Raw genomic sequence first — 27771 nt, 5'->3', positions numbered from 1 at the left:
CTCGTTTCATAATACAGCATGAATACTTTGTAAAATATATTATGTCCAGTTTCTTTCTAAAAGCTGTTATGTAAAACAATTCGTTTTGCCCCATTTTATGCAGTAAAAATGCAATCCCACATCAGTCAACCTTTATTTCGCTATCTTTTTTTTTGATGAAATTAACATATATTAACTGCATCAATATCTGTAAGATATATTTAACAAAAACGTGATTAAAGTGGATACCCCCTCCCACAAGCTCTTTCTCAAAACGAAAATTGTTTGTTCTGCCAGAAACAGTGAACTCCTCCTGCTGTGATTGGTTGATCTTGCTCCAAAGCCCTATATTTCTGGGCAGAGGTGATGTTATGTCAGCCTCAGCTGGAGCGAGCCAGGTCTGGTTTGTAGTACCCAGTTTTATCAACACTACACTGCACCACACACACACACACACACACACACACACACACACACACACACACACACACACACACACACACACACACACACACACACACACACACACACACACACACACACACACACACACACACACACACAAAGTGAATTTATAGTATATGAGGATTAAATAGAGTATTAAAAAGTAGAGTATATACACATAAGTCTTGACAGTAAAATATGTCCCTTTCTTACTTAGTCCTGGGTAAAAACATTCAATGACCCACCAGTCAAATTCAACAGTCACAAAGTCACACTCATCACCAGCTTCATGCTTATTCAATAACAAATTAGACTTCTACACAACTCAGTTCAAGTAGATTATACAAGACTATTTCTCCATCATAAAGTCCATTGAAGAAAATAATAATGTTTCATTTTTGCTTGTGCAAAAGACCTAAACAAACTGTACGACATGCTCCAACAGTTCAATACATGCTTAAATGCTGATAAATAAAGCAGAATCATAACTTAAACATACAGAGGTTACAGTTCATGATAGACATTTCTAAAATACTGAAATATAAACTTCTTGGGTTTCTTTTCTATTATTATTATTATTATTATTATTAGATAGCGTTCATCCTATCAGAACCTTTCATACATCATAATGCTAGAACGTTATTGTTTACATTTGGTCAACGTTTCTGAATTTATGAGCCATTGCTCAACAATTTGCGGTCAGTGGCCTTTGCTCTTGGTTTGAAGTATTCAAACTAGTGCACTCCATCAGAATCAAAAATTCAAAAATCAAACATCATCCCAGCAAAGAAAAATGCAGTATGTGACAGTCATCAAGTTATTTTTAAGTCATTTACAAATAAAAAATTGGCCTAGAGATTAGAGGAGTGTCACCTTAACTTCTAGAAGTCCACTGCTCCTACTTGTGTAGTTAATAAGAAGGGTTGAATGCATGCAAAAACGGCCCAAAGGCGGACAATAATAATAAAAAAAAAACCTTCAAAAAAGCACCCTCCTTCAATGGCTGCCTTTGATTTGCTCAATATGTTTTACTGACATTTGTTCTGATTGGTTGTGTTCCAGTATGGCCATGTTTGTAGTTATGTGACCATCAATGGACAATCCAGCTAATCTATAATCACGAAAGAGGCTTAAATGTCAGAAGAAAGTCTGTCAATAATTGTATGATATGATTCAACTCTGACTCTCAGACGGTCATTGTCCAGCTTATGAGAAAACATCCTTTTTTGTATTTATTCACAAGGCGGCTCCTCAGGAGTGCATGGTTGTGATCAGACTGATTAAAGTGAATGTAATTTATTACCCCCTTCACTACACTACCACAAGCTCGTTTGCTAGTTTTTCCAATACCTGTGTGTCTATAGTTATTTTTTTTATTTCTATTGTTTGTGGAAGATGCATAGCTATGGCCCTATTAACAGCCCTCCCTATCTGAGATAGTATTGATGAACATTAGTTTCAGGCATATATGCTAACAACACAGTTTGGGGTTTGTTGTAATATTTTGTTCCATCATACAGTTTATATATATACTTGAAAAAAAAAACTTTTACGTGGGGATTTATTTCAAACCACAATATTTGTGAAGCGAAAATCTGATATTGTGACAGACTTACTGGGGATTCATGACGTTTGTAAACATATATCTACAATAACTAAATAATACAAAAGCCTTTGAAGATCCTATTGTCATGAAACATTATATTATTGTACACCATGATACATACAGTATTTTATGGACTATAAGTTGTACTTTTCACAGAATGTGTCGTCTTGTGAATGGGAATTCTGTTGTCAAACAGCATCACCTTGTGGTCCAGGATGGTATGTACAGGTATATGTTTATATATAAATTGCTTCCTATTAGATAAGCTGTTTACTCGCATGTATCTATACTTTGGCCGAGCAGACACTGAGAACTGTACATGTTGTAGATTCAAAATTTGCTTTGAATACATAATACTATTATTTAGTATCCATTCGTCATATGATCTTTTTTTCTTTAATAATCTTGTTTCTCTATTGCTTTTTTCTCTTTCCACTGCTCCTTTATTGCTGAGCCTTTCACCTTGTTTCAGATGGTCATGTGACATTTGGGCAGTTTTGTCTCCTGAACCTGCTCCCGCAACAAGTTCTCTCAGTCATGTTGATTATACTTGATTATACTCAGGGCCATTAACGGGTCCTGTGCTGTGTTTCCCCACATGACTAGTCTGGCCTTTTCTTCCAGGTGTTATTATTTCAAAGAGTGCTCCCATCGGCTCTGTCCAACCCTTTTTCAGATACACCTTGCCTGCCTGTAATCACAGTATTAGAGCTTGTCTTTTCATTGAGGCTGAACTTACATGAGCAGTATCTGGTTTCATGACCAAGTTAAAGAAAACACAAGGTTTAAGCTGTAATATTTTTTATTTTTTTTAAATGCCTCAGGACTGTGGCAGCTCTGCCTATGATTTAATTGTAAACACACTTTGAGACTAAATCAGCAAACTAAGAGGTTCACCCACTTCTTTACACCAAGCACTCCTTTTTTCACCTTTACAAACAAATCCACTGATCTTTGCTTATGCCTGTGCTGTTTCCTTACTCAGACTTGTTGATGTGTCACTTATTAAATTCCTGTTCGACAACAGTCTTTATCTCGATTCTCCTCTGGCAGAACAGAGGAAATGAGCACAAAGTTAAGTCTGCTGAACACGATAAGGGGGAAGCAATGTAGGTAATGATCAATTGTCCCTCCTGCTGACGAATTCTATGCCATTGTTATCAGCATATGTTGCATCATCATGACCATAAGATCCACATTTGTATATGATTTCCTAATGGGTGGAAGATGTTGACTCAAGACTCATTTGTTGTCTGTGATTACAGTGGAGGAATCACTAAATCGTCTCATTGGCAGCATCTTGTGGCAGCTCCAGGGAGCTGAGATCTTGTGGCCTTGCGTCTAATGATGTCAGACAAACCAGACCATTAAAAGAAAGATGTCAGTAATAACAAAACCGTGTCAAGATAAATCTGTGACCAAAATAATTTGTCACAGCAAATATAAACTGATCTCTTGATAGAATGCTGCGAGAATCTGCCTTCAGTTAAATGCTGGGGACAGAATGATGCTTTATCTTAGAAAAAATCAATAGTGTCAAAATTGCAAATAATATGGTACAATCTGCACATAAGTTCAGTTCAGTTTAACGGTATTGCAAATTGCTTCATATTACTATTTATTATTAATGGTTGATGTGAATCAATCAGATCAATGTCATTCCATTGTCTAAAGACATACATTCTAGACTGATTGGTGTCTCAGAATTTCCAGAAAATATAAAATTGAGTATGAATGTCAGGACAACCTGGGTAGAAAAGATGGATGGATGGAGGTTGAAACTCCTGTTTTCTTAGCTGACATGTCTCAGTATTGTCAGTTAATTGAGAATATATAACAGAGAAATGAGAATCAGTGATGCCACAGAGCTGATCATAAACACATATTTTAAACTCTAAAAACATTTGTGAACAGGCTGCTCATGGAGCTTTTTTTGTAACAGAATGATTTTTATTTTGTAAACAGTTCCCTCGTTTGGCCAGTGGATGGCAGTGAAAGAGTGAAAGGTAACAATAATGGGCCATTGTGAGTGAATAAAAAAAAGAAAGAAGCATTTATTGCATAACAAAACACATAAATAACACATCAAATCACAAAGTGATGTCCAAATACAGAAATATAAGAAACTCTAAATTCATACTCACACATTTAATACAAATCAGCATTCATAGATTTTAGTTGTGATAGTTTCGTGTTCTGACATTCTGACGAGTAAGACAAGAATTGCATATTTCAAACATTGACTACACCACAGAAGACCTTCCTCTTGGAAACAGAGAACCTTGGACTCCAAAACTGGAACCTGGAAAAATAATTCAGATTTGTCAGACATGTTGACAGTGAAGCAGGGTGGAGGCAGCAACCTGATACTGGGCTCCTTTGTTGTTTCTAAACTACAACTGCTTACTACCATTCATTATAAAGTGAATTTCAGAGTTCAACTATTTGTGTGAAATTGTTTGTGTGGTTGAGCAGAAGGTGGTTGGTGCAGCAGGATACTAAGCTGCTGAATTCAGCACTGAGTTCAGTGAAGTTTTATTTCAAGGTAAATCTAACAGCGTTATCAAGTAAGAGACCAATCTGCTTGTTTGTTACCAGAATGTTGTCAATATTTACCCCACTATCGTGGATCGTGTTCACAGCTCAAAACAAAACAAACTTTTTGTTTCTTCAACGACCATGTTGACTCCCTACACCACGAAGCAGTGAATCATCGTTAAAAGTAACTTACATTTTTTTTTCATCATAATTGCCATAATTGCCATAGGGAAAATGGACAGGAAGTGAGGCGAGTCAAATTTTTCTGGCTAAAATGTGTCTTTATTTGTGTCGGGATTCCTGCCTTCAGCCATTTATAAACTCCATTTAATTATTTAGGTTTGTTTTTTCTGTTTATTCAAACATGTAAATGTTTTGACATGATTGTCGTTATTGTTAAAATAAACTGAATCAACTTGTGTTTGTGGCTTCAATGAGAATCATGCTGAATGACCAAAGAAAAGAGAAAACCAGCCAAGTGAAGCAGTTTCTCAATTTTCCTTCATCCAATGCTTCAGTTGCGTTACATCATCTTCTATTTACAAATATTTATTCACCGATAAAAATTCTTCACTGTGATTTTTTTGTTTGTTTTACATCATGCCTCGTCTACATTCAGGAATCATCAGGTATTTACACCCTCCCAAATCACAATCAGTCAGTTCATCATTTAACAGTCAATATTGTCCACAGGAGCAGGAACAGAAGACGTCTGGTTCAAACTCTGTTCTCTGCGCTTTTGACGATTAACCACATGAAACCGAATGACAAATATACACAACAGCACAGTGAGAGCCACCACAATCCAAATCCAGACGAACCCACCAGTCGACCCAGTCGACCCCAGTGTTTTGTTGCTGTTGGCTGTCTGTGGTATAAGAACTTCCGCAGTAGCGGGAGTTGTGGCGACCAGTTCAGATTTCACGCATTTGACTTGATCCTTCAGCACATATCCTTTTTTACAGAAACACGTGAAGCTCCCGGGAGAATTTTTACAGTTGTGATCGCAGTAGTCCATCGCACATTCATTTATGTCCACGCAGAGATTGTCGTCGAGCAGAAAGCCGTCGGCACAGAAGCAGGAGCTGCCCGTGTTCCTCTCGCACACGGCGGGGCAGGTCTGCTGAGTGCAGTGCAAGACACACCGCTGGGGGTCTTTGCTGTCCTGGATGTATCCAGAGAAACAAGAGCACGTATATCCCCCCTTCACATTCTTGCATATGTGCTCACAAGGGCCGCTTGAACAGCCTTTAAGGTCTGGGAAAAATATTGGGTCTGACAAGGCCTGTGTCTGACACGCATCTTTGTGCCTTGTTTTGCACAGAAACCCGTCGGTTTTCACAGAGCATGGTCTCTCTGTCCATTTTCTGTCATTTGAAATAGACACACAGTGTGCAGAGCAGAGTTGAACGCTGTCTGTCCAGACGAACGATGGAAAAGAGCTTCTGTCTGTGTTACCAGAGGTCCATTCGTAGCCCCTCAGTGGGGCGGACAGGTTGCTGCACACACCGGCTGGTAAATGTAGTCCAATCCAGAGGTTTCCCACCAACTGGTGAGGACTCAGAAGGTCAAAGATACTCTGGTCACTCTCAGACTGGAAGGACAGAAGTTCCCCGTTGCTCTGTCTGCACACTTCTTCTGCAGCTTTGAAGTCCACTCTGTCCAGGCTGACGGTTATACAGTCGTCCTCAATACACGCTGGCCTACAAGTGCCAGACTCCCTCATGCCAAATCCTGTATTTATACACACTGAAAACCAGGCAGACATCAAAATAGTCACCGTCGTCGCTTTCCGCGACACAGACGCTCTGAGATGCAAGCAGTCCATGTTGTCGTGTGTGCACCAGAAATACACTGTTGGCTCTTTTATGGTTATGGGGAAGTGGGAGCCTGTGGCTACCTACTCCGGAAACAGTGTCCCACAGGACAATGAGCAGGAAGGAAACCAGATAAAGTTCGAAGTTAATCTGCCAGTTTTTTTTTCCCTAAAGTAATAAGCCAGAGCAAGACCATATGCATTTATATAAGTATATTCATGTTTTTCCATAATTATACATGTAACTATTCACAGCCGATAAAAAACAATTCATACATTATATGTTACACATGTGCAAGCAAAATAAAAACTGTCAAGAACACCATGTTCCTCTCATTTTTCAAGAGAGACAATTGATTTCATTTTGTCCTGGCTGTATGGCTGAATTTACACACGAGTGACATGATGGTCCATATTACACATCAACAAACAATAACAGGAAACATTTGCTTTTAGCTCATGAAAAGCTAATTAACACTCCCTTAATGTGCTCATTTTAAGTTTATGAGACAGAACAGACAAAATAAATGTTAACGTCCCCTCTGTAGATATGCCACAGTCTTTGTATGGTAACAAAAATACAACAGTTTCTCAGTTTCAGATGATTTTTGACAAATTAATTATGAATCTTGTATTCTTTTACAGAGTGAAGCTCTCTTCACATCCTCCAACCAGACCTTTAAGGACAGATATATTCAGGTGATAGTTTTCTAGCGTTTACTCAGTTCATTACACACCTTATTTACTAGCTGTAGTTTAAGTTAATATACTTACCATCTACCCAAACTGGGTAAAAATAACCTGAGTACCACTTTAAATATAAATGCTAGTGATGTTTTATACATTTCACAGCACAGCACACACAACATATTACTTTTACTTCAAGTGCATTTTGTTGCTACTGTTTCTGTATTCATGAGTACAATTTTTACTTTTCCTTCCACTTCAGTCCTATAATACTAAGAGGTAAATATATATAATCTTATTTTATTTGCACAATGTAGTAAAGAGATAATTCTAAACATCAATACTGAACTTCTCAAAAAAATTCATGAACGTAGTGTTTAATACTTTCCAAACACAAACTACGTGAACTGCCCTTTATGACAGAATTTCAGTTTAAAATCATCTTTAAACACCAGTATTTCTTTCCTCTGCTCTTTCTATTCTTTCATTTCTACATCAAAGATGAATTGCTTCTTGGAAGATATGTCCTTATGATATGTAACACTCGAATAGTAAAGCTCAAATGAAAAGCAAAAACATAAATTACTTAAATTAACACAATCCATGTAGGCAGACGTCTTTGCACCTTTGTGGTCATAGGTCATCAGTTAAGATGGACTCGTACAGTTTTTCCAAACGTGGATCCAAACCGGATGACACCCAGCAATAGCCGTCGGTCGTAGTCGTCTTTTTGGCCTCCTTTTTGGCACGGCTGCATCGGAAGATGGCGATGAAAAGAGTCACTGCGAGCAGCAGGAGCACGGGGATGACTGACCCCAGGACGCAGATTAGCACCCGGGTGTTCACCGCCTTGACGGGCCCTGTGGACGAGGACGAGTTGCCCTGCTGATCGCCCCGAGTCCCATTCACCAGCTCCGGCAGCGGGGGGTCCGTGTGGGGCGATTGGTGCTGGAGCTCCACTGAGGTTCCACTCAGAGACTCTGTGAAGTTCTCCTGTGTCTGCTCGTCAGCGGGTTCATCCGACGCTGTGACGGTGACGCGCGGGGCGAGGGTCGACGCGTCGGCCTCCACGTGGAAGCCGTGTGGATTGGTACACGCGAAGCTGCCCACGGTGTTGACGCAGATGAACTCGGCGACGCAGCGACTGGCGACGCATTCATTGATATCCACGCAGGAGAAGCCGTCCTTGGATAAAGCGAAGCCTCCGTCGCAGTGACAGGAGAAGGAGCCTATGCTGTTCGAGCATCCGTGGTCGCACTTTGATTGCCTGCACTCGTCCACGTCACTGCATTCATCATTCACCATGTGATAGCCATCTCGACAAGTGCACGTGTAACTGCCGTGTGTGTTTACGCACAGATGATCACCGCAGGGCTCTGCCTGGCACTCATCGACGTCGGTGCAGTTGCGTCGGTTTTCGCTCAGCACAAACCCATCGGCACATCTGCAGAAGAATCCCGACACCCCCATCACACACTCGTGCTCGCAGGTGTCGGGACCGCACAAATCTTTCATCCGGCAGGTGAGGCCATCCGCTTCCAAGTCGTGACCTTCTTCACAGGAGCATCTCACATCGTCGACCTCCTGATGGCACAAATGCTCACATCCGCCGTTGTATAAGGCACAGCTTTGCTTTCCTGATTTGCAAAAGGGGCCGGGGTTTTTCCAGCTGTAGGTGTCTCCAGCTCCCCTGCACAATGAGAAGTGCAGCTGCTGGTTGTCGCACTCGATATTAGCATAAGTCCCGAGTGGAAGGGACTTCAGTTGACTCTTTTCTGGCTCTTTGGAGAAAGGTGGCGTGTACATAATTTGTCCAGGCCCTAGCAAAGCCAAGGGTCTGCACATCCCTTTGAAATAAAACTTGCATGCGTAAAAAGAAGGGTTTTTGCATGGCCCGGCTGCCCACTTCAATACACTCTGACCGGAAGAACTGAATTCCACTCGTACGCATCTCTCCTCTGTGCATGTGGTGACTGGATCCTTTTTCCAGTTGGAGTAAAAGGAATGCTTCTCTCCAGACACCCATTTAAAACCTCTGAGAGGCTTCTCAGGCAGCACGCAGTCCTGCCTGTGCAGCTTTAATCCGATCCAAAATTTGAGCGTTCTGTCGTCATGCTGCCTCTGGATCAGCGAGAGAAGAGAGAGCAGTGTGTCTTCCTCTTGTCGGTCCCTCTGTGTCATCAGATAGCCTCCATTGTCTCTACAGTTCTGCTGGGCCTTCCCGAAGCTCACCCTCTCCAGATGTGCGGTGAAGCAGGCGTCCGAAGTGCACAGGGTTTCATGATCAGCTCCTGATAGACCTTCAAAGCTGTAGATTAGCTGCAGTAAAATTATAAAAAACATAATTGCCATGGAGATTGACAAATAAGCTTCTATCCAGAGCGTCCCTGGAAGGTTTAGAGCGAAATGAGGCCGAAGTACGATTGTCCATTCGGAGCCAGAGAACAAGTGGTGTGTGTGTATGTGTATGAGTAAAACGTTCATGTTGGAGTATCCTGTTTGGGACACAAACTAAAGGCGGAAATCGCGTTTCGCAGCAGTTCTGGAGTCTTTCTTTCTCCCCTGCTGACCTCTTCCGTTTTGCAGGAGAAAAACAATGAAAGGCCCCGCAGTGTTTTGACTGCTTCTCCAGATGTCTCCGGCTCCAGCAGGATTCAGGCATTTAAGTGGACTCCCTTAATTGTGGTGCCTCACAATACACATACACTCAAGGGTCAGAGTGTGTGGGTCGTTTTGCCACTACACACTGTGTGGATGGACACACAATAGCTGTGGCCAGGAATGAACCTGTGACCTACACTCTGCTGCCACAGGGAGTATTACTGACCTTCACTCAGTTTGTAGTGCTAGTCCTCAGCAGGTGGCCACATTTTAGGATGTCAATGATTATCAGAGGACAGATTGATTGATTAGTTGATTGATTGTGGTGTTACACACTGCACCTTTGTTTACCCCATTGATTGTTTTCACTGAAATACACCTGACTTAATGACCAAGATTGCTGCTAATGACCCTTACCTGTCTTGTTTTTTTGTGTAATGTTTTATTGCTTTTTTGTTTAACTATGTTTTACTGTTTTTGCGGTGTTTTCACAGTTTTAACTGTTTGTTTTTTTTACATTCTTGCAGCTGCTGCACAACATACCACCCTTCATTCTATTTTATTTATTTATTTAATTCAAAAGTGATAATTAGAAAACACCTCCCGCAACAAAACTTCCAATCTGACACAGTCTGAATGAAAAGGAGCAGAAGAGAATATCAGTCTTACGATAGCTGCCCCTTTGTTACCTAACAATCACTTCATTGTCACATTTACTGTTTTTTTTGTGCATGTCCAACTTTCTAAATATTTACAGTTTTACAGATATTTCTGTGTATTTTCTATACAGTATTTACTATATACAAATACAAAACCAAAATTTTTACGTTTGTTCAACTCAAATATCTCACATTATTTATGTTCAAATCCAATTTTCTTTTTTTTCTTCATTTTTTTTTTATTGTAGCGTTTATGTGTTTCTTGAATGCCAAGATAGTTCCTGACTCTTTTACTTTTCTCTGAAGTGCGTTCCACAAACTAAATCTGGTTGGTTGAAGTTTCAGGTCGTATCAGAGTAACTTATCCAGTTATAGCCTTAACTGTTAAGTTAAGTGTGGAAAACATTATTCTCAGACATGTGTGTCATCACGTACTGAAGTCATTGCAGAGCTAACTTGGGAGTATGCCTGCCATTCACCACATGTGCCTTTGTCCCACAAATGCCAGACTTCCTCAGATTTTCCAATAAAGGAAACCTTTGGGATTGACAGAAAAGTAGAAGAGGTGGCTGACATATGGGAGCAAGTAGCTCTTACTTTAAAATTCACTATATATAGTTAAATTAAAATTTTTTGTGATTAACAACATGAAGCACTCTAGGATGGCTGAGGCTGTGAAAAATTATATAACAGTGATGATATCCATTTAAAAATACTCTTTGCCTTGAACCATATCTGTGGTGTGTCACTCCCTTTTACATCATGACAAACTAAGTTTGAAGACACGCCAAATGCCTCCTTCAATGTGTCTCATGGAATAGGACCAGTATTTTGGCAGGATGTCATGACTTATCATACTGAGAATATCTTCTTCCACGGATGTACCGTGTAAAAAACAAAGATGGACAGAAGCCTCAGAAGACCTCTGGAGCCTCAGATCCATAACAAAAAAAAAGCTGGCATGCATGACTGCTACCTGAGCATGTTTAATGTTGAATGCACTGTTTGGGTAGTGAGTGCCAAGGACATTTATGTGAATCCAGAGAGTTCCCGTGTTTGTTTAATGACAGGACGTGCCACAACTACAATCACAGGAAACTGAGTTAGACACTGTCTCCACCCTCTGCGCACACACAGGCAGCTTAATAGTGTCTATTTCCAAAGAAGTTCCCCAAAGACACATTTCTACATGGTTATCTACATCACACTGCTATTAAGACAACGTCGACTGAGCAAGGTTTTTCTTTTCTGCTGGGATTACTTCACAAAGTCCAAGTATCTGAAACAGACCCTGCAATTGCCCTGCATCATTCATTCATTTATTCATTCAGTAGTAATTCTGATGCTTGATCACTGCAAAAATAAATCTGACATTCTGATACCTTAACCATCTAATCTTTCATATTTATCACACTTTGCTAGCTCATACCACATAATTTGATCCTGTTGGACAACAATATCAAAGCTAAACAGGATGCGGCATCAAGATTACACCACAGGAATCCAGGAAGAAATGTAACCCATCAAAAGGCTGTTAGTACCACTTAGAACTAAATGAATTAATGCATTTAAAAAAAAAAAAAATTCTGAACATGTACAAAACAAAAAGAAGAAACAAACAAGCAAAAAACAAAAACAAAAAAAAAAAGAGAAAAAAATTTGTTGTTTTTTTTGTGATAGCACACTCCATTTTTCCTACACGGCAAGCTTTACATGTCCGAAATAATAATAATATTGTTAAACTTCACTCCATTACATTAGTATCCATAATTCAATAATTCATTGAGAGTGATTTGATGGACAGAATGCCAGTTTATCATGTAACATCTGTTCCTAATATTGCTTAATGCATTGTCAGGCATGTGTCGGCATGTTCATGTTCACGAATGATTAACTCTCTCCTTATTTTAATGACACTACTACAATCATTTGATGTCATGTGCTGATTTTTAAAACACCACAATACCTGAGGAACACCCGAAAACCACCCGAGACATTCAACTGTCAGATTTCTTGTACAACTCAATGACAGCTGTGATTATCAAACGAATCTGTCAAAAGTCTCACCTTAAAATATGGTCGCGAAAAATACAATCGGCGTACCGACGTAGTTGCAGTCGTTGACAAAATCTCTTTTTCTAATGTGTTTAAAGCAACAGTTTTCAGGACAGAATAAAAAATAGACATATTCTAATATTCAAATTCATCCTTTTATTGGCTGCGAAGTAAAATCTACACACAAACGTGTTGTTGTGAAGTACATTAACTACGTAAAATGTTACTGGTGTTTGTTTAAAAAGCAGGAAATGACTGCTCTTCAATGGCAGGAAGCTGCAGCACTGACCTGAGCTCACACACATTTGACTCTGCTTCTGCCACAGAGACTGACATTTTGATGATGCTCACATTTCAAATGGACTCGGGTCTCACAAGAAAGAGATTTCGTTTTAAAAACCTTGAAAATGATCACGTTTGGCTGCGCAACTATTAGGATGCAGAAACAATATGTCAGCTCAGGAGACAATCAGGAGACTCGACTAAATTACATAAGAAGAAAGCTGAACCGGTTGGCCAGCTGTGAGAAATTATGACATTACTTGCAATATATGTTGGTCAGTTCAGGTGATCAGGATTACTACACATGTAAAAATGTGTCGAGGTTTAAGTTAACTTTAAGAATTTAACAACCTATTCTGATCATATTGTCAGCCAGCCAACTATATTTTTTGTGTTCCAGCTACATGTGGCCAAATGTTTTGTACCTTTGAAGATGTGATAAAAACCCACTGTGATATGTATGTTGTGAAAAACATGGTGGACTACTGAGGCATAATATGCTTCACTAAAAAGGGTTTGACACCTCTTCACACATTGAAATGCAGCAAAAAGTGTGTTACGTGTTACAAGCAGAGGCTCTTCATTCATTCAAGGACATGTGATCCTACCCGGCCACCTCTCATAATCCCCCACTCTATCCCCAATGTAAACAAAAATACAAATGGAAAGAAAGAAATAGATATGGGTGAGATGCAGGTCTCCTCCTGGGTTCATCAAAGATTGTATAGTTTTCATCTCGAAACACTTTCAAGCCTGCACTTTAATTAGAATAATTATGGTGTTGTTTTATAAGTTTATACATTAGATTTTGCTTCGCTGCACTGTTGTAATTCTTTGGTGGGTTTTGTATGAGCTATTTTCAGTTTTGAGAGTGTAACATAAGTAATAAACCTTAACATTTCTGACACGCCACACAACAGTCAGACACCAGAAATAGGTTCTTTCCAGATCATGCATCCAGCACAAGTTGTGATAACTTCAAATCCAGGGCTGCAAGGAAAGGCCAGCAGAATACCAGAAACTATTGTGTCCTAAACTTTACCACAGATTTGTGGTTCCCAACCAAAGACAGCATATCACTTTTGCTCACGTGTTTATATAAGTGTCATTCACAACTGAGCTGAATCGGGACCTCACATAACTTTATACAGCAGCAGTCAAAATGTGTACCAAACTGTGTGCAAACAGCAACAAAAGGAGCAAGGTGAATTGTAAGTCCCCCCCCTTCAATAGCATGTTTCCTTACGTCTTGACATCAGACTCATTTTCATATAGGATAAGCAAATGCAGCCCTCCCTGCTTTGCATATTAGTGTGTACATCCCATCCCCCTCACTCTGTTTGCTTGCCTTCTGAACTTTGTACATGAACAAGCAGGTCTAGTTTTAAATGTCAGGTCTTTCAAGCACAAGCTCTCATCTGTCAGTCAGTGCTGGCTGCAGTGAAAGCCTCGGGAGATAAAACAGCTCGTAAATTGACCCGAGGCCAGGATAATCCCACTTTCACAAAAGGTGCAACGCTGGAAAGACTAAAGAAAAGAGTCACTGAATGTCCCTGTGGAATAAAGTGACAGGATTAGTGTTCGTGCTATTATATGGAGAGGCCTTTTTGTTAGATTCACATGTCTGTCATGAGGCACTCATTTCTGCATACGTGAGAACCATAAAATCAAAATGGGAGAGGAATACGGTGGGGCACAAAAGAAAGGGATTTCTGACGGGAAAAAAACCCCTTAAATGTCATTCTACTCCACTGCATTCTCCAGCTGCAGTAGTTTTAAAGCAGTGTATAACTCAGTATTTCTAAACAAAAGTATGTGATTAAGGGCAAGAAAATATACAAACATTAATTCTGATGATGCATCTAAAACAACCTCTCTTCCTGTCAAAAGAAGATATTGAAATCCCAACCCATGTTAAACCCAGGCAAAAATATATTAGCTGAATGATTTGATGTTTTAATAAGTAATACAACTGCAATGAACAAGCCGATAATCAAAGGTGAAAAATGATGTGATTCCAAGAATGTTTTAAAGAGTCCAGGTATGTTTTTTAAAATCTAAAGTGTGACTTTATGCGTCAAGGTGTTTTAAAAAGTCCCAGGTTTGGTTTTATTAAGTGTCTGTGTTTCCCAGAAAGAATCTGAAGCTGCTTAATAAACATTCTCAGGTATGTTTGACAAGAGTTCTGCTCAGGATTTAAAAAAAAAATACAATGGGCGCTTAGTCTTGTCAAAAGAGTCTTTGTCTCTTTAAACAAGTGCAGGTCTGGATTAAAGAACCTCACCTGAAGAATCTTCGAGAAAATCCAGGTATATTGTTAAGAATCCAGGTCAAGTCTAAAAAGACGTTGTCCATGTAATGCATTAATAATAAAGATACTCAGTTTATTAAATACGTGTTACATTTAACTTCCTTGACATGATAAAGTTTTAATTTGTAATTTGACTTTATTTTTAAATTAGGAGTGACTGAACTGTAACTTACATCAGTTACATCAGTTACTAATCTCCATGCTCTCAAGAAGATTCCCTCTCATTCTCATAGACACATTTAATAAAACAAACACAGCCAAGTTACTCCAGTGCTATTCTGAAAATTGCAGCCAATGTGACATTGGAACTTGCTGACATATTCTCCACCATTAAAGTCACAAATTAAAACGAAATGTTTTCATTTCCATAAACTCAGCTGGAGAGTAGTCGACTTATGTCATGGCCATGAAATGGTCCAAAATTACATCATAAAATAGCATTACACATTTAGGAAAAACATTTTAAGATAAAGTCTGCTTAAGTCTGAGGTGACATTTGAAGCACATTAATCCAAGGGTATTAACCCCGTTGTATTTTTAGTTTGCATTGTGCAGGTAATTATTATGGTCACTAGTGCAGTCTTGCAAATCAAGCCTTGACTCCAGAAGTACAAAAAGTCTCGGGTAATTCCAGGGACTTTGCACGTAGAGGAGTCAGTTTAGATTTTTATAGTTTATTCCTTAACTTGTGAAATGTTTGATCCCATGTTTGTATAAATGTGACACTATTCTTTGCTTTCAGCCAGTCTATGCTATGTGAAAACACTGCAGTGTGTCACACGTGTGGAAATACAAGCTTGAATGAAAAACATCGCCCCCCCTCTCAAATTGATTTTCACTCAGCTTATAAATACAGCTCTCCCTGTTTTACTTATAGCAGAAGTCACGTGGAGTACAGGCCTTGTCCTGTTCAGGCTGTCGGAACACCTATAAAGAATACATACATGAAGGAGCAGGTTTAGCCTTTGAATACCATTCCCCCGGATGAGGCGCTCATTTGTCTGTCACTGCAGGTTCTTTGCAATCCCTCAGAGATTAAGTAACCTCTAAGAAGTCTAAAGGCATGCTGTAATTTCTACACAATTTAAGTAAAGTAGAATATTTCAGGTCAAGAGTATTTCTACAAGAGTTGGCAAGTACACCGTGTAATAATGGGTTTAAGGTTTTAGCACAATAAGGCAATTAACTTGAATGTACGCCAAGTGCAGGTTTGTACGGATTGTTAACAATAGATTTGACTTATTTTGTTACGTAATAAAGTTTTTACTTTACTTTTTCTCCTTTTTCCTTTAATCACTTAAGATTAAAATTCTTAATTGCTTTGTTTGTATTTCTTTTATTTCCTTGTAAAGTACTGGACATTGCCTTGTGTATGAATGTATGAATGGTGGGCAATAAATAATTTACTTACTGCATTTGTTTAAAAGGTGAGTTCATAAAATGTAGATCTTAATTTTTCTAATATTTTCAATGTCTCATTAGTGTCAAATAAACAAAATTTTTTCAGGGTTTTTTGTAGTCAACATATATTTTGTAAGACTTTTTTATGATTTCAAATTAAAGCCATTAAAAAAACACAACTTATCCAACATGATGTTTTATTCTATCCATCATTATGTTAGACAGATTAGATCTTATCTTATTCTGATGAAAAGTCTGTTTATTTGATATTTTATATACTGTTGTAAAATACATCTGCAATATATAGTCTCACATGTTTGCAAAGTGCAGAATAAGCTCTTTTGGCATTGGCAGGAACATTTGGAAGCATTTTTAAATTGGCATAACCTGCACAGTCAGCTGTGCTGCTAATCCAACAAATCCATGTTTTTTTCTAAATAGATCCCATTTAAACAAATGAAAACGTGCTTTCTCACTGTAAGATTTCCAGGCAGTAGTGGTTGTGGCGTGAAGTTTGAGAAGGAAGGTCAGTGATCATATTCCTGGAAGGTGAAACTGCTGCTTATCTCCACACTTATCACCACCCCTCCGGGCCCTCGAGTGGGGCCCCTAAACCCCGTCTGCTCTCTGAATACTGCACCACTGCTTCTGACAGGTATAACCATGAATAGGATGCTTCAAGTGCAGAAGAATTATTTTCCTCAGGAGATTTGATTTTTTTTTTAATTCTTTTTTAGTGAATTCGAAATCACCATACAAATACAGTCATAATAATTCAACTGTCAAATATTCCAACAAAAGTAAGCAGGGATTCATTCTTTTCTTACTTAAGCTGATAATTAGGTGCACATTTCTTAGAAAACGAGAGGTTCAGCTTATCCTGAGGCCTCTGGACTGTTTTCCAAAGTGCGGCTTGAGATGCATATCTCGGCTCTCGATCGCTATCACATACAGAAAACACACCGGGTCCCCAATGAGGCAACTTAACTTCACTTATATGCCACGATTTCACATTGTTTACAGTTGCATTCATGTATTCAAACACATGCTCATACAAGGTGCTTGTGCAAAAGAATCACTTGAGCCTCAGTGTCTTGTCCAAAGGAATTTCACTGTAAAGGAAGAATATGACACACTGTCACCTGAGCCTCAGGCACACTCCCTTTCCCTCTTGTAAAATCTCTTCTCTGAAAATTACCCAGCATTTGTACTTCTTTCGAGGACACTTTTAACAAGACTTTTTTTTTTTTTTTTTTTTAAACAAATGCAAAAGCCAGTGAAGTCTCTTTAAATTCTTGCCAGCCACATTTGGAAAAACGGGATTGTCTGTGAGGTGGAGGAGAGTCAAATGTCTTTAGTGACACGTCAGTCTGTCACATATATTTATATACCGCTATTCAATGGAAATTATTATTATATATGTACTCCAAAGGGAATTCTTGGGAAAAGTGTGTGTCTTGAGTTAAATGGCAAACAATCAATCTGAATCAGCCACGTCTCCGCAGTATTCACAGACTCTGACTGCTGCTGCAATATTTAGACATTCCTCTTTCATGTGCATGAACAGCAGCTTTACCTGTTGTGTGACTGAAATGTGGGTTATCACTGCAGAGTTTTCCAACCATCAACAAGAATGTCTAGTTCCAAGCGTTCAATGCAGCTTAAGACAGTACACACTGCTGTGATACATCCCTCTCACATATCCGATCCTGGTTGTCACGTGTTGACATAATGTTTGTTTCTTGCAAACAATTAGTAAATTCACCAAGGTAAATGTAAAACCAATATTTCAGGTTGAGTCGGCTGAGCTGCTTTTCTTTTTTTCTTTCCTTCTCACAGCTGCTTGTTTTCAGTGTCCGAACATCTTCGCACATTCAAAGGATCCAGAGATGGAAAGCACAGGCGGGGGTTTGTTCACAGGTAAATTACATGTCTGTGTGAGGATGATGAAGATCCCGGTGGCCTCAGGCAGTTCCAGTCATTATATAAGCATGGGGGCCCCGTAACTCTCACCTGCTAGTCTGCCCTCCCTCAGCTGCACTGAACGCCTGCTCTCTGTCGCCACTCACCCAGTCGGTAAGATATTTCTTTTCAATCTTGGCAAGAATTCAGATTTTATTAACCGCATCCTGCATATTGGCCTCCAGGTGGATAAATAGTCACTTCTTGTAAAGATGACGGCTCATAGAAAGTCTTTTCTGTCTTGGTATTGTTATGAGGACACTGGTTACCTCTTTCACATGCAAAACATTTTTTAAAAATCTGGTACTACTCATTGAGCTAAATAACTTATGATCTTTTAGTTTATTTGGTGATTTAAGGGAACTATCTGCTGGTAATTTAAGTTTTGTCATTACTTACATACAGTGTCAAATGTACTTTACAACCTTGTGGGGACAGCCATGACAGTATCATTTCAATATCAAAAAGAATATTCATCATTGGGATGTATAATTTAGATTTCTAATACTGTCTCAGGGTTAATCCTACATTTTAACACCCGAGATCAGCAAACCACTTGGAGAAATACCTTATAATATGGTATGGAATAGCAATTCAGGTCAAAGTAGTGGCAACAGGTCAAATTAAGTCCTTCATTTGTGACAAACAACAATTATAGATGGTATAATGTGCAGAGAAATGTTTTAAATACCTGTTCCGCAACAAGACAAAAACAACATTTTCTAAGGAAAGGACGAATAGGAAAAAAATAATATTGAGAACATACTATGAAAATAACACACAAAATAGCGCACTATATGACATCAATAATAATTCATTTTAATTTAAAAAAATAATGATAAGAAGAAAAGATTACAAAAGAAAATTAAAGCACTCAATTTATAGATACGCTCAAATTGTGTTCAAATCAAAGTCAGCATTTATTATTTACTACACTGAAAAAAGAAAATAGTTGGACCAACCCAATCAAGTTCTTCAAACTTAATTAACTTCATGATTAAATTAAGTTAAAGAATTAGATTAAGTGCGAATAACTTGATTCATTTAGATGTGACCAACTGAAACATTTTAGTTAAGTTGGTCCAACTATTTTCTTTTTTCAGTGTACTGTATTCATAAAATTGATATGACATGAGACACCAGAAATGAAGTGCAAAAAAAGTCTTGCAAAAACTGCAGTTACTAAATTTGAGTTCATTATCTATGGAAATGGTAACGTTTTTCAAATTTTTCAGGTCGACGTTGCAGCACTTTGCTTTGGTTCTAGACAGGAGTAGAATGAATAACTCTAGTTCAGGGATTACAGTTGTGTGTTGATCTTAAAGCTCACCATTGATTTTCCATGTGGTAGTTTGACGCTGCATCAAACAGAGAACCAAGACTGCAGAGATGCCTCCTCCCGGCGTGTGTCTGAGCATCATGGGTGCCCGTAACAAGATCGAAGGTTACGGGAGTCCAACCAACCCAGAGAAGTTCATAAACCAGGACTACCAACTGCTCAAACAGTACTGTCTCATCAGAGGGGTGCGATACATCGACGACATGTTCCCCCCTGACAGTAGGTCCATCGGTCAGGGGATTCTGAGCCCCTCTGATCTGTCCCGGGTGAATTGGATGAGACCAGCGGTATGTCTCCTATTGATATTTGCTTTATGAGTATATGAGTAGATACCCCGTTGTTTAACTGAATATACTTTACGTCTGCAGTGATTCAGACCCTTTTTATTCCAAATGGCGCTCAAACTTGAGTAAAATTTGAATTTGCTTCCTGCAGTCTGACAGTCTCCCCCTATGTGTATACACACACACACACACACACACACACACACACACACACACACACACACACACACACACACACACACACACACACACACACACACACACACACACACACACACACACACACACACACACACACACACACACACACACACACACACTTGCAGCTGAGTGAATTTAAATGACACACTGCTTAAAGTCTTGCCTCAAAACTCACATATACCTTTCAGACTACCTTCCAGGAACACTTTCATCTTTTTTAGGACCGGTTGTCGAGAATAAACAAGAACAATTTTCAGCATGCTGCTGTCGTTGACGTGTGTGCATAAAGAGCGTGCATCATATGCAGGAATGGAGTGTTGTAAAGAGAGTAACGCCAGAGAAGCACATTCAAATGAGACTTTTTTTTTTTTTTAGAACATATTTATATTTCTTTGCACTTAAACAAACAAAACGTATCGAAGTTTTTTGTATCTCAAAGCAATTGAAGCAGGTCTAATGGTCCAGAATAAAATACATTTCAGACAAATGTTTTAGAGATAAATGACTGTATTAACATAAAAGATTCATTGCCTCATCTGCTCTCTCTTGATTTCAGAAAATTGCTTCCAACCCGTCCTTCGTACTTGATGGGATCTCCAGGTTTGACTTCGGTCAAGGACTGATTGGTACAGTGGATTTTTCTTTCTTTCTTGTAAAAGATTTTTACTGCCAGACATCTCCAGGCTTCTGATGCCTGTGTGACTGTGTTCCAACAGGAAATTGCTGGTTTCTGGCATCTATTGGAGCCTTGACCTTCCAGAATGACATCCTCGGGCAGGTCGTCCCTCTTGACCAGTATTTCGATGAGACTTACTGCGGGCTGTTCCACTTCAGGGTAAATACCAACAACACAAGCGTTTATTTGGTCAGTGGGTTATTAGGGATTTGAATTAAGCCAAAACAGGCAAAATAAGACCACTTTACAACTTAATTCACAATTGCTATGCAAATGCTTGCTTTAATTATGTGAAGAACTGGGTTCGGTTTTGGAACTTTCAGTTGCAAAGCATGTTGACCTCTTGGGTTTGCCAAAGGTCAGATGTGGTTTGAAAATGAAAGATTTATTGCAGCATCCCCAAATTACCACAACAGAGTCATTTGTAAACTTATATCATCACACCAGGGTATTTAAATGGCTCTAAAGCTGAGAAACTGGGTTCAGATGAGAAACTTACAGACAGTTCAATGACTATCACTCCAAACAGCCACGTTTTGCCCTCAAGCTGTTTCTTCTTCCTCAGTTTTGGAGATTCGGGAGGTGGGTGGACGTTGTGATTGATGACAAACTGCCAACCATCAATGGCCAGCTGATCTTTGTTCACTCCAAAGATCCTAATGAGTTCTGGCCTGCCCTGATGGAGAAAGCCTACGCCAAGTATGACAATATAAGTCCATTCTTTATCAAACATTGATGAGTTTTATCATACACCGTTGGAGGAAATAACATTGTTTTCACTGTTTTTTTTAGAGTTTGTGGGTCGTACAGTGACATGACTGCTGGGACTCCAGCAGAGGCCATGATGGACTTCACCGGTGGTGTTCACATGTGTATTAATCTGTCCTGTCCACCCCATAATCTGTGGCAGCTGATGTGCAGAGCTGGCAAGTCCAGCACGCTGATGGGCTGTGGCACACCTCAAGGTGTAAGTGGAGATATATACAATGACTGAAAGAAAACTTCAGTTAATAATCTACCAGCTGCATTTAAATAACTTGACATGAGAGTATTTCTTTTAGAGAGACTACATAAAGTTTCAACAAAGCATTGTTACAGGTCAGCAGATGAGACTGGTGTTATTGCTGCAGTTTGGTCCATCAGTCTCAATAGAACAGAATAGAATAGAATAGAATAAATAGAATAGAATAGAATACAATAGAATACAATAGAAACACTTTACTACTTCCGGAGTGAGATTTATGGAACCTCTTGTAAGCCCCTTGAGGAAACAGTTTTCTTGTGATGCAATAGCTGAGACTTGTACAAGACCATTTCACAACATTTTTACAAAATCGTTCCACTGAAAGTTGTTATTTTAAATGTCATCATATTGCACAGCAGAGGCGGGCTCACATGTGCTTGATTTTACTCATCATGGCAAGTGACTACAAACTTATTTCTTGGGTAGTTTTTTTCAAGGCAGTAGTTGTATTTTTGTTCCAAAACTTTTTGGAGGAATTAGCAAATCAAGTGGCTTCTTTAGACTAAAACCCCATAAGTTGTGAAATCCTGCAGAGACTGTCTACTGGCCATATATTATGTTAATTAATAGAAAGGCTGAAAAGGTGCAGTGGATCAAGCTGAAAAATGACAAAATGTTTTAATATAATGGCCCAGTATATCTTTGATGCAGGAAGGGTTAGGGATATTGTGTTCTAGAATGTTCTTCGTGACATGCAGGAGTTGAGTTGACCATCAGGCATTCTTAGAAATACGCAACAAAACAATTTCAGAGAACTGTGATCACAACTCTCCAGCTTAAGTGTGAAGTTTCAGCATTTTAGTGTAAACTTTTTTTTTTCTCTCATAGGAGACATCTGCAAACACCGTCATGCAGAATGGACTGGTTCAGGGCCACGCCTACACAATTACTGGTGTCAAACAGGTGGAGTACAACAAATAATAACACTGTAATGTTGATAATTAAGTTATTTATAAAACGCCAGCAGATACTGTCCAAGTGAGATCTTTAAAGTTGGATTTGAAAGAAAAGATTGGCGTCTTGGCCAGTTCAGGATTTCTGCACACCTCTTATCTACAGTTCTTGCATTTCTAAAATTATCCATTGCATGTTCAGATTTATGAGACGCAGTGATTATAACTTGTGGTTTTTGCTGGTTAGGTTATGACTCGAGGAAAAACTGTAAACCTGGTGCGTTTGTGGAACCCCTGGGGCAAAGGAGAGTGGAGCGGACCGTGGAGTGATAAGTATGTACACCTCTGACTGTGTGACATGGAAAGTCCAACATTGGCATTTTACAGATTAAACGATCACATAAATAAATATTAAAATAAATATAAATAAAGATATATCAAGATAGATAAATGATAAAAGAGATATTCAAAAACAGACCACGTGAGCAGGTTTTTATTGTTTTTTACGAGCACATCCTATGTTCCATCATTCACAATAATACCCTTTGTTATGCTTTAGACGCACCTCTTTATGTTGGACAGGCAACACAGGAAAGGATTAAGGTCTTTTCCAAGAAATGTTGAAGAGGCACGTCACATGGTCTTGTGAAAATCGATCTCTCCCTGTTGAATACTGGTTTTGCTTGTTACTGAGACATAACCGCTTGTTCGCCTCAGGGCAGCTTTAAAATTTGCATATACCAGTATGGCATGTTGAGTCTGAATGTCTAAGAGAACGGAAGAAGAGATGTGGTCAGATCTGTAACTTAAGTAAACTGTTTCAAAGGTCCCCTCTGTGGCAAAGTGTGAGTCCTGAGGATCGGGAAAAGTGTCTGTCAGTGGCTGATGACGGAGAGTTTTGGTAAGCTGCCCCCAATTTTATATATCATTTACTACACATGAGTTATGAAGAGTTAGGCTTTACATAAATACTCACATACATTTCTCACATGTTCGTACAGGATGAACAAAGATGACTTCTGTGAGTTCTACACAGATCTTGATATCTGTGGTTTGAGTCCAGACTTTCTGGAAAAAGACTCAACTTGCCCCTGGAAGACCTCCATGTTTGAGGGCCGATGGGTGGCAGGAACCACTGCTGGAGGCTGCATGAATAACAGAGGTATATGTATAGTGGTATAGGAGTGTTCTGCTTCAGCGGTATCCACACTGAACAAAAATATAAACGCAATACTTTTATTTTTGTTCCCATTTTTCATGAGCTCAGCTCAAAGATCTAAAACATTTTCTATATACACAAAAGACCCTTTTCTCTCAAATACTGTTTAAAAATCTGTCTAAATCTGTCTAAATTAGTGAGCACTTCTCCTTTGCCGAGATAATCCATCCCACCTCACAGGTGCGGCATATCAAGATCCTGATTAGATAGCATGATTATTGCAAAGGTGTGCCTTAGGGTGGCCACAATAAACAATATTTGAGAGAAATAGGCCTTTATACTTTTGCTCAGTATACATTGGAAAATTAGTCCAATGTCTTTTTTCCCATTTTCATCATCCAGACAGTTTCTGGACCAATCCACAATTTCGAATCAAGATCCATGGTGAATGCTTGGAGAAGGATTGTGAGAAAAACTTGCTGGTGTCTCTCATGCAAAAGCCTGACAAGAGGAACAGACGCCTGGTGCAAACCCTTCACATTGGATTCTCTTTGTTTGAGGTAAGCACAGATCTTGCTCTTCATTGAATGTAAGGAATTCCTTCACCTTCACCATTTGTGATGACGAAGTTTCTAATTTTATTAACTGAAATCTGGAATTTTGACAGAATTTCCATTGTCATCTATTATTGTGCATTACACTATAATTTTGCCATTGTTAGAGTGATCTAAGTTTCTATACTACAATTTTCTATTGTAATGTTGTAAGCATGTTAATTAACTTCATTTCTTTTTGTTGTCCAACATGAAATCATTTCCCACAATGCCTTTCAAGGTGACCGAGCAAGTAAGAATCCATTTATTTAACCCTTCTTGTTCCCATAATGTGGCATCTTTTTTACACTAATGACAAAACAAACAACACTTTGCTGTCTGCCTGCAGTATAAAGAGCAGAGGGGGAAGTTTCCGGCCACGTTCTTCACCAGCCACTCGCCCGTTGCCCAAACTGCAACCTACATGAATGCCCGTGAGGTGATCGAGTTCCTCTCTATGAAGCCCGGCGAATACCTGATCGTGCCGTCCACCTTCAATGTCAACGAGACCGCCTCTTTCATCCTAACCATCTACTCAAAGGCAGAGACCCAGTGCTAGTATGCTCATACACGGTACACAGTATAATAGTTTCTAATATTGATGTATATATGAAGAAATACAACATAATTTTCCTCTTCCTCAGTGAGAATTCAGCTGATGTTAGGTTTGAGCCAACTGAGAAGGTAACACGATGACGCTGATGTTTACATCATTTTATTGTTATGCTGGTAATTGTACTTCATTGCTTTTCACTGCCTTGACTTCACAGACAAAGACCCTTAAAAATTCAGGGGAGGACGACAAAAAGAAGAGACTATTTCGTCAGTACTCCGATAAGGTAATCCTTTGCAAAGGACTCACTTTCATTGTTTCAATTGCAGATCTGAGGTTTATTTCCATTTGGGGATTGTTGGTGTTGTGATAATTCTTTAATGTTCCAGTTTGAAGAAGTGGATGCTGAGCAGCTCCAGAAGCTTCTGAATTGCAGCATCCTGAAAGGTTTGGACTATGACACTGAAACTAAAGACATTGAAATGCATGCAAAAATTGTCCCATTTCACTTATTGTAAATGCATTTTCTTTCTCAGGAGACTTGAAAAATGGAGGCTTCAGTATTGACGCCTGTCGCAGCATGGTTGCTCTGATGGACGTATCCTGTCGTGACATTGCTTGTAACTCCCACAGTGCAGCGTCTGCTTATTTTCCAAAACTCTGGGAGGTAGTGAAATGTTAAAGAGAGGTTTTGGCATAGCTGTTTTGACGTGAAACATTTACGTGTACATGGAAGCAAACCCTCTCACTCTTGTTGACACAAATCATATTGAAGGTCAGGTGAAGATGTGAAGTTGTAGTTGCCTTAATGCCGAACAGACATCGATCACGGGCAAACTGAACAGTGAGGAATTCATCCGTCTGTGGAACAAAGTGGAAAAATACAAGGTAAAGAAGTCCTCGTCAGTTAAAAGATTGATGTACTGTATATGCAGATAAATATAGACAAAAATATGTTTCAGATCATTGTTTTGTGTGTGGGTTTTTTTTCCGCCACCAGGACATTTTCTTCCTCACTGATGTCGACCAGACAGGAACACTCTCACTGAGTGAGCTGAGGAATGCTTTCATCGCTTCAGGTACAACGAATCCATGATCAGTTTATTTATCCTGAAGAAGATGTGATATGACTCGATACAACTTCAAATAAATGCATCTGTTCCAAAAATTTCAGGATGAAGCAACATTTGACAAGATGCAAACATGCAACTGTGGGTCGCCACTATTGCAGAATTTATATTGTATTAGTCCAGATATATTGTGTTTGTCCAAACCTTTAAGGTGCAGTAATGCTGAGAAATACAGGATATTTTATAGTACAGGTATAAATGGAGAGTATATTGGGGACTGCACAGTTTTATTAAAAATAAATGATGAACATTTGATATAATCTTACTAAAGATTACATATGTGATAAAGATTACATATGGTTTGTTTTTTTTTGTTTTTTTCCAGGAATGGGGGTCGGTGATGACATGCTCAATCTGATGGCCTTGCGCTATGGTGCCTCCTCTGGACACCTGACTCTGGAGAGCTTCATCAGTCTGATCCTTCGCTTGGACTGCATGCAGAGTGAGTACAGTCAAGGGTTGTAAAGGAGAACAAATACAGTATCCTGGTATGAGTAGTAATTTCTACTTTGGCTTGAACTGGGATGATTAAGAATATATGACCAGTTGAATATCTGGTTTCTAATTTTATTTCTGTGCATTGCTCAACAGAAATCTTCACTCAGCTGTGTAATGGAAAGCAAATGAGTCTTCAGCACTCTGAGGTAATAAAGCTACCATTGTGTCCTTTTTTTTCTAGACTTTTCTCAAAGACATGGTGGTTAATTTAGGCCCTGCTTACACGACGAGGATTGACTGAAATCACAGTTTTGCGTTATCATCTCAAAAAAGTTTTGCGATTGGACGGTGTACACACAAACTATGGAAACAGTGAAAACAATATGGTTTTCATGTGTGCCATACTAATAGCCACTTTGCTTATATAATACAACTGCCCTTGTACACATGCAGAGAACAGTATTATGTTAACATTTAAATTCCTTTAAACTGTCTCTCTTTGTCACAAGGACTCACTCATTGCCCGTTGTAGGAAACAAATGTGATCCAGGTGAAGGTGTAGTGTCATATCATCATCGGTGTTGTTGTAGTTCAAATATTTAGACACTTGATGTCAGTAGCACAAGTTAAACCAGCTTATCACTGAGTTGAAGAAGAACAGCCTGTCAGTAATGGATCATTACCTGCTCCTGCCATGAGTACAAGTGACCACAGAATTGAGATGAACTACAAAGGAAACCACATATATGGATAACCTGCTCAATTATGGGGGGAAAAGGCAAGTGGACAACAAGTTATTTGTGAATCACAAAAGTGGCCTCAGTTCTGCATCATTTATTTTTGTTAAGGAAATAAGGGCAGAAGGAATCTGGCAGAAATGTATCTGGCTTGTTTAAGGCTGGGAGGACAGCTCACTGTCTTCTGTCACAAAGAATCATTAAACCACTTCTGCTAATCCGTCTACTTGCGGATGTGCAGTACAAGTCATTTCCAAAAAGCTGTTTACTCTTTTCAAATAGAGACAGAGATGAAGCCTTTTCAGTGACTGGAATTGCCAGTGTTACTTAAAGAGAGTTTGCTGTTTTCTCTTGTCGTTGTCGTATAAGCAGGGCCCTCGACTCAAGCATCATTTTCTGGATA

General features: G+C 39.1%; 3 protein-coding genes across 3 annotated transcripts in view; 2 read left to right on the top strand and 1 right to left on the bottom strand.

Annotated features, from left to right (window-relative positions):
- Positions 1 to 4063: 4063 nt before the first annotated feature.
- On the bottom strand, positions 4064 to 9422 carry cd93 (CD93 molecule; the record flags this gene model as incomplete). The annotated part of the gene is made up of 1 exon (XM_080513152.1): positions 4064 to 9422. One exon carries the CDS (start codon positions 9420 to 9422, stop codon positions 7704 to 7706), a length of 1719 nt encoding a protein of 572 aa, XP_080369278.1. The 3' UTR covers positions 4064 to 7703.
- Positions 9423 to 19730: 10308 nt separating this feature from the next.
- The window catches only part of LOC308142264 (calpain-1 catalytic subunit-like), a gene marked incomplete at its 5' end in the record, with an annotated part of 35555 nt that continues 27514 nt past the window's right edge, over positions 19731 to 27771 (top strand). The window contains 3 exons of the mRNA XM_080512612.1: positions 19731 to 19967; positions 20722 to 20791; positions 20882 to 21000. Of these exons, the coding sequence (XP_080368738.1) occupies positions 19731 to 19967; positions 20722 to 20791; positions 20882 to 21000 (426 nt within the window). The remainder of the gene's footprint in view (positions 19968 to 20721; positions 20792 to 20881; positions 21001 to 27771) is intronic.
- Positions 25194 to 27193, top strand: LOC308142202 (calpain small subunit 1-like; the record flags this gene model as incomplete). Its single annotated transcript, XM_080512550.1, has 8 exons — positions 25194 to 25349; positions 25453 to 25510; positions 25600 to 25661; positions 25883 to 25951; positions 26064 to 26142; positions 26519 to 26635; positions 26785 to 26837; positions 27164 to 27193. The coding sequence occupies exons 1-8, from the start codon at positions 25203 to 25205 to the stop codon at positions 27191 to 27193; spliced, it is 615 nt and encodes a 204-aa protein (XP_080368676.1). The 5' UTR covers positions 25194 to 25202.

Source organism: Blennius ocellaris (assembly GCF_963422515.1).
Source record: "Blennius ocellaris genome assembly, chromosome: 17".
Classification (NCBI taxonomy): Eukaryota; Metazoa; Chordata; class Actinopteri; order Blenniiformes; family Blenniidae; genus Blennius; species Blennius ocellaris.
This window is presented reverse-complemented; position numbering and strand designations above follow the sequence as displayed.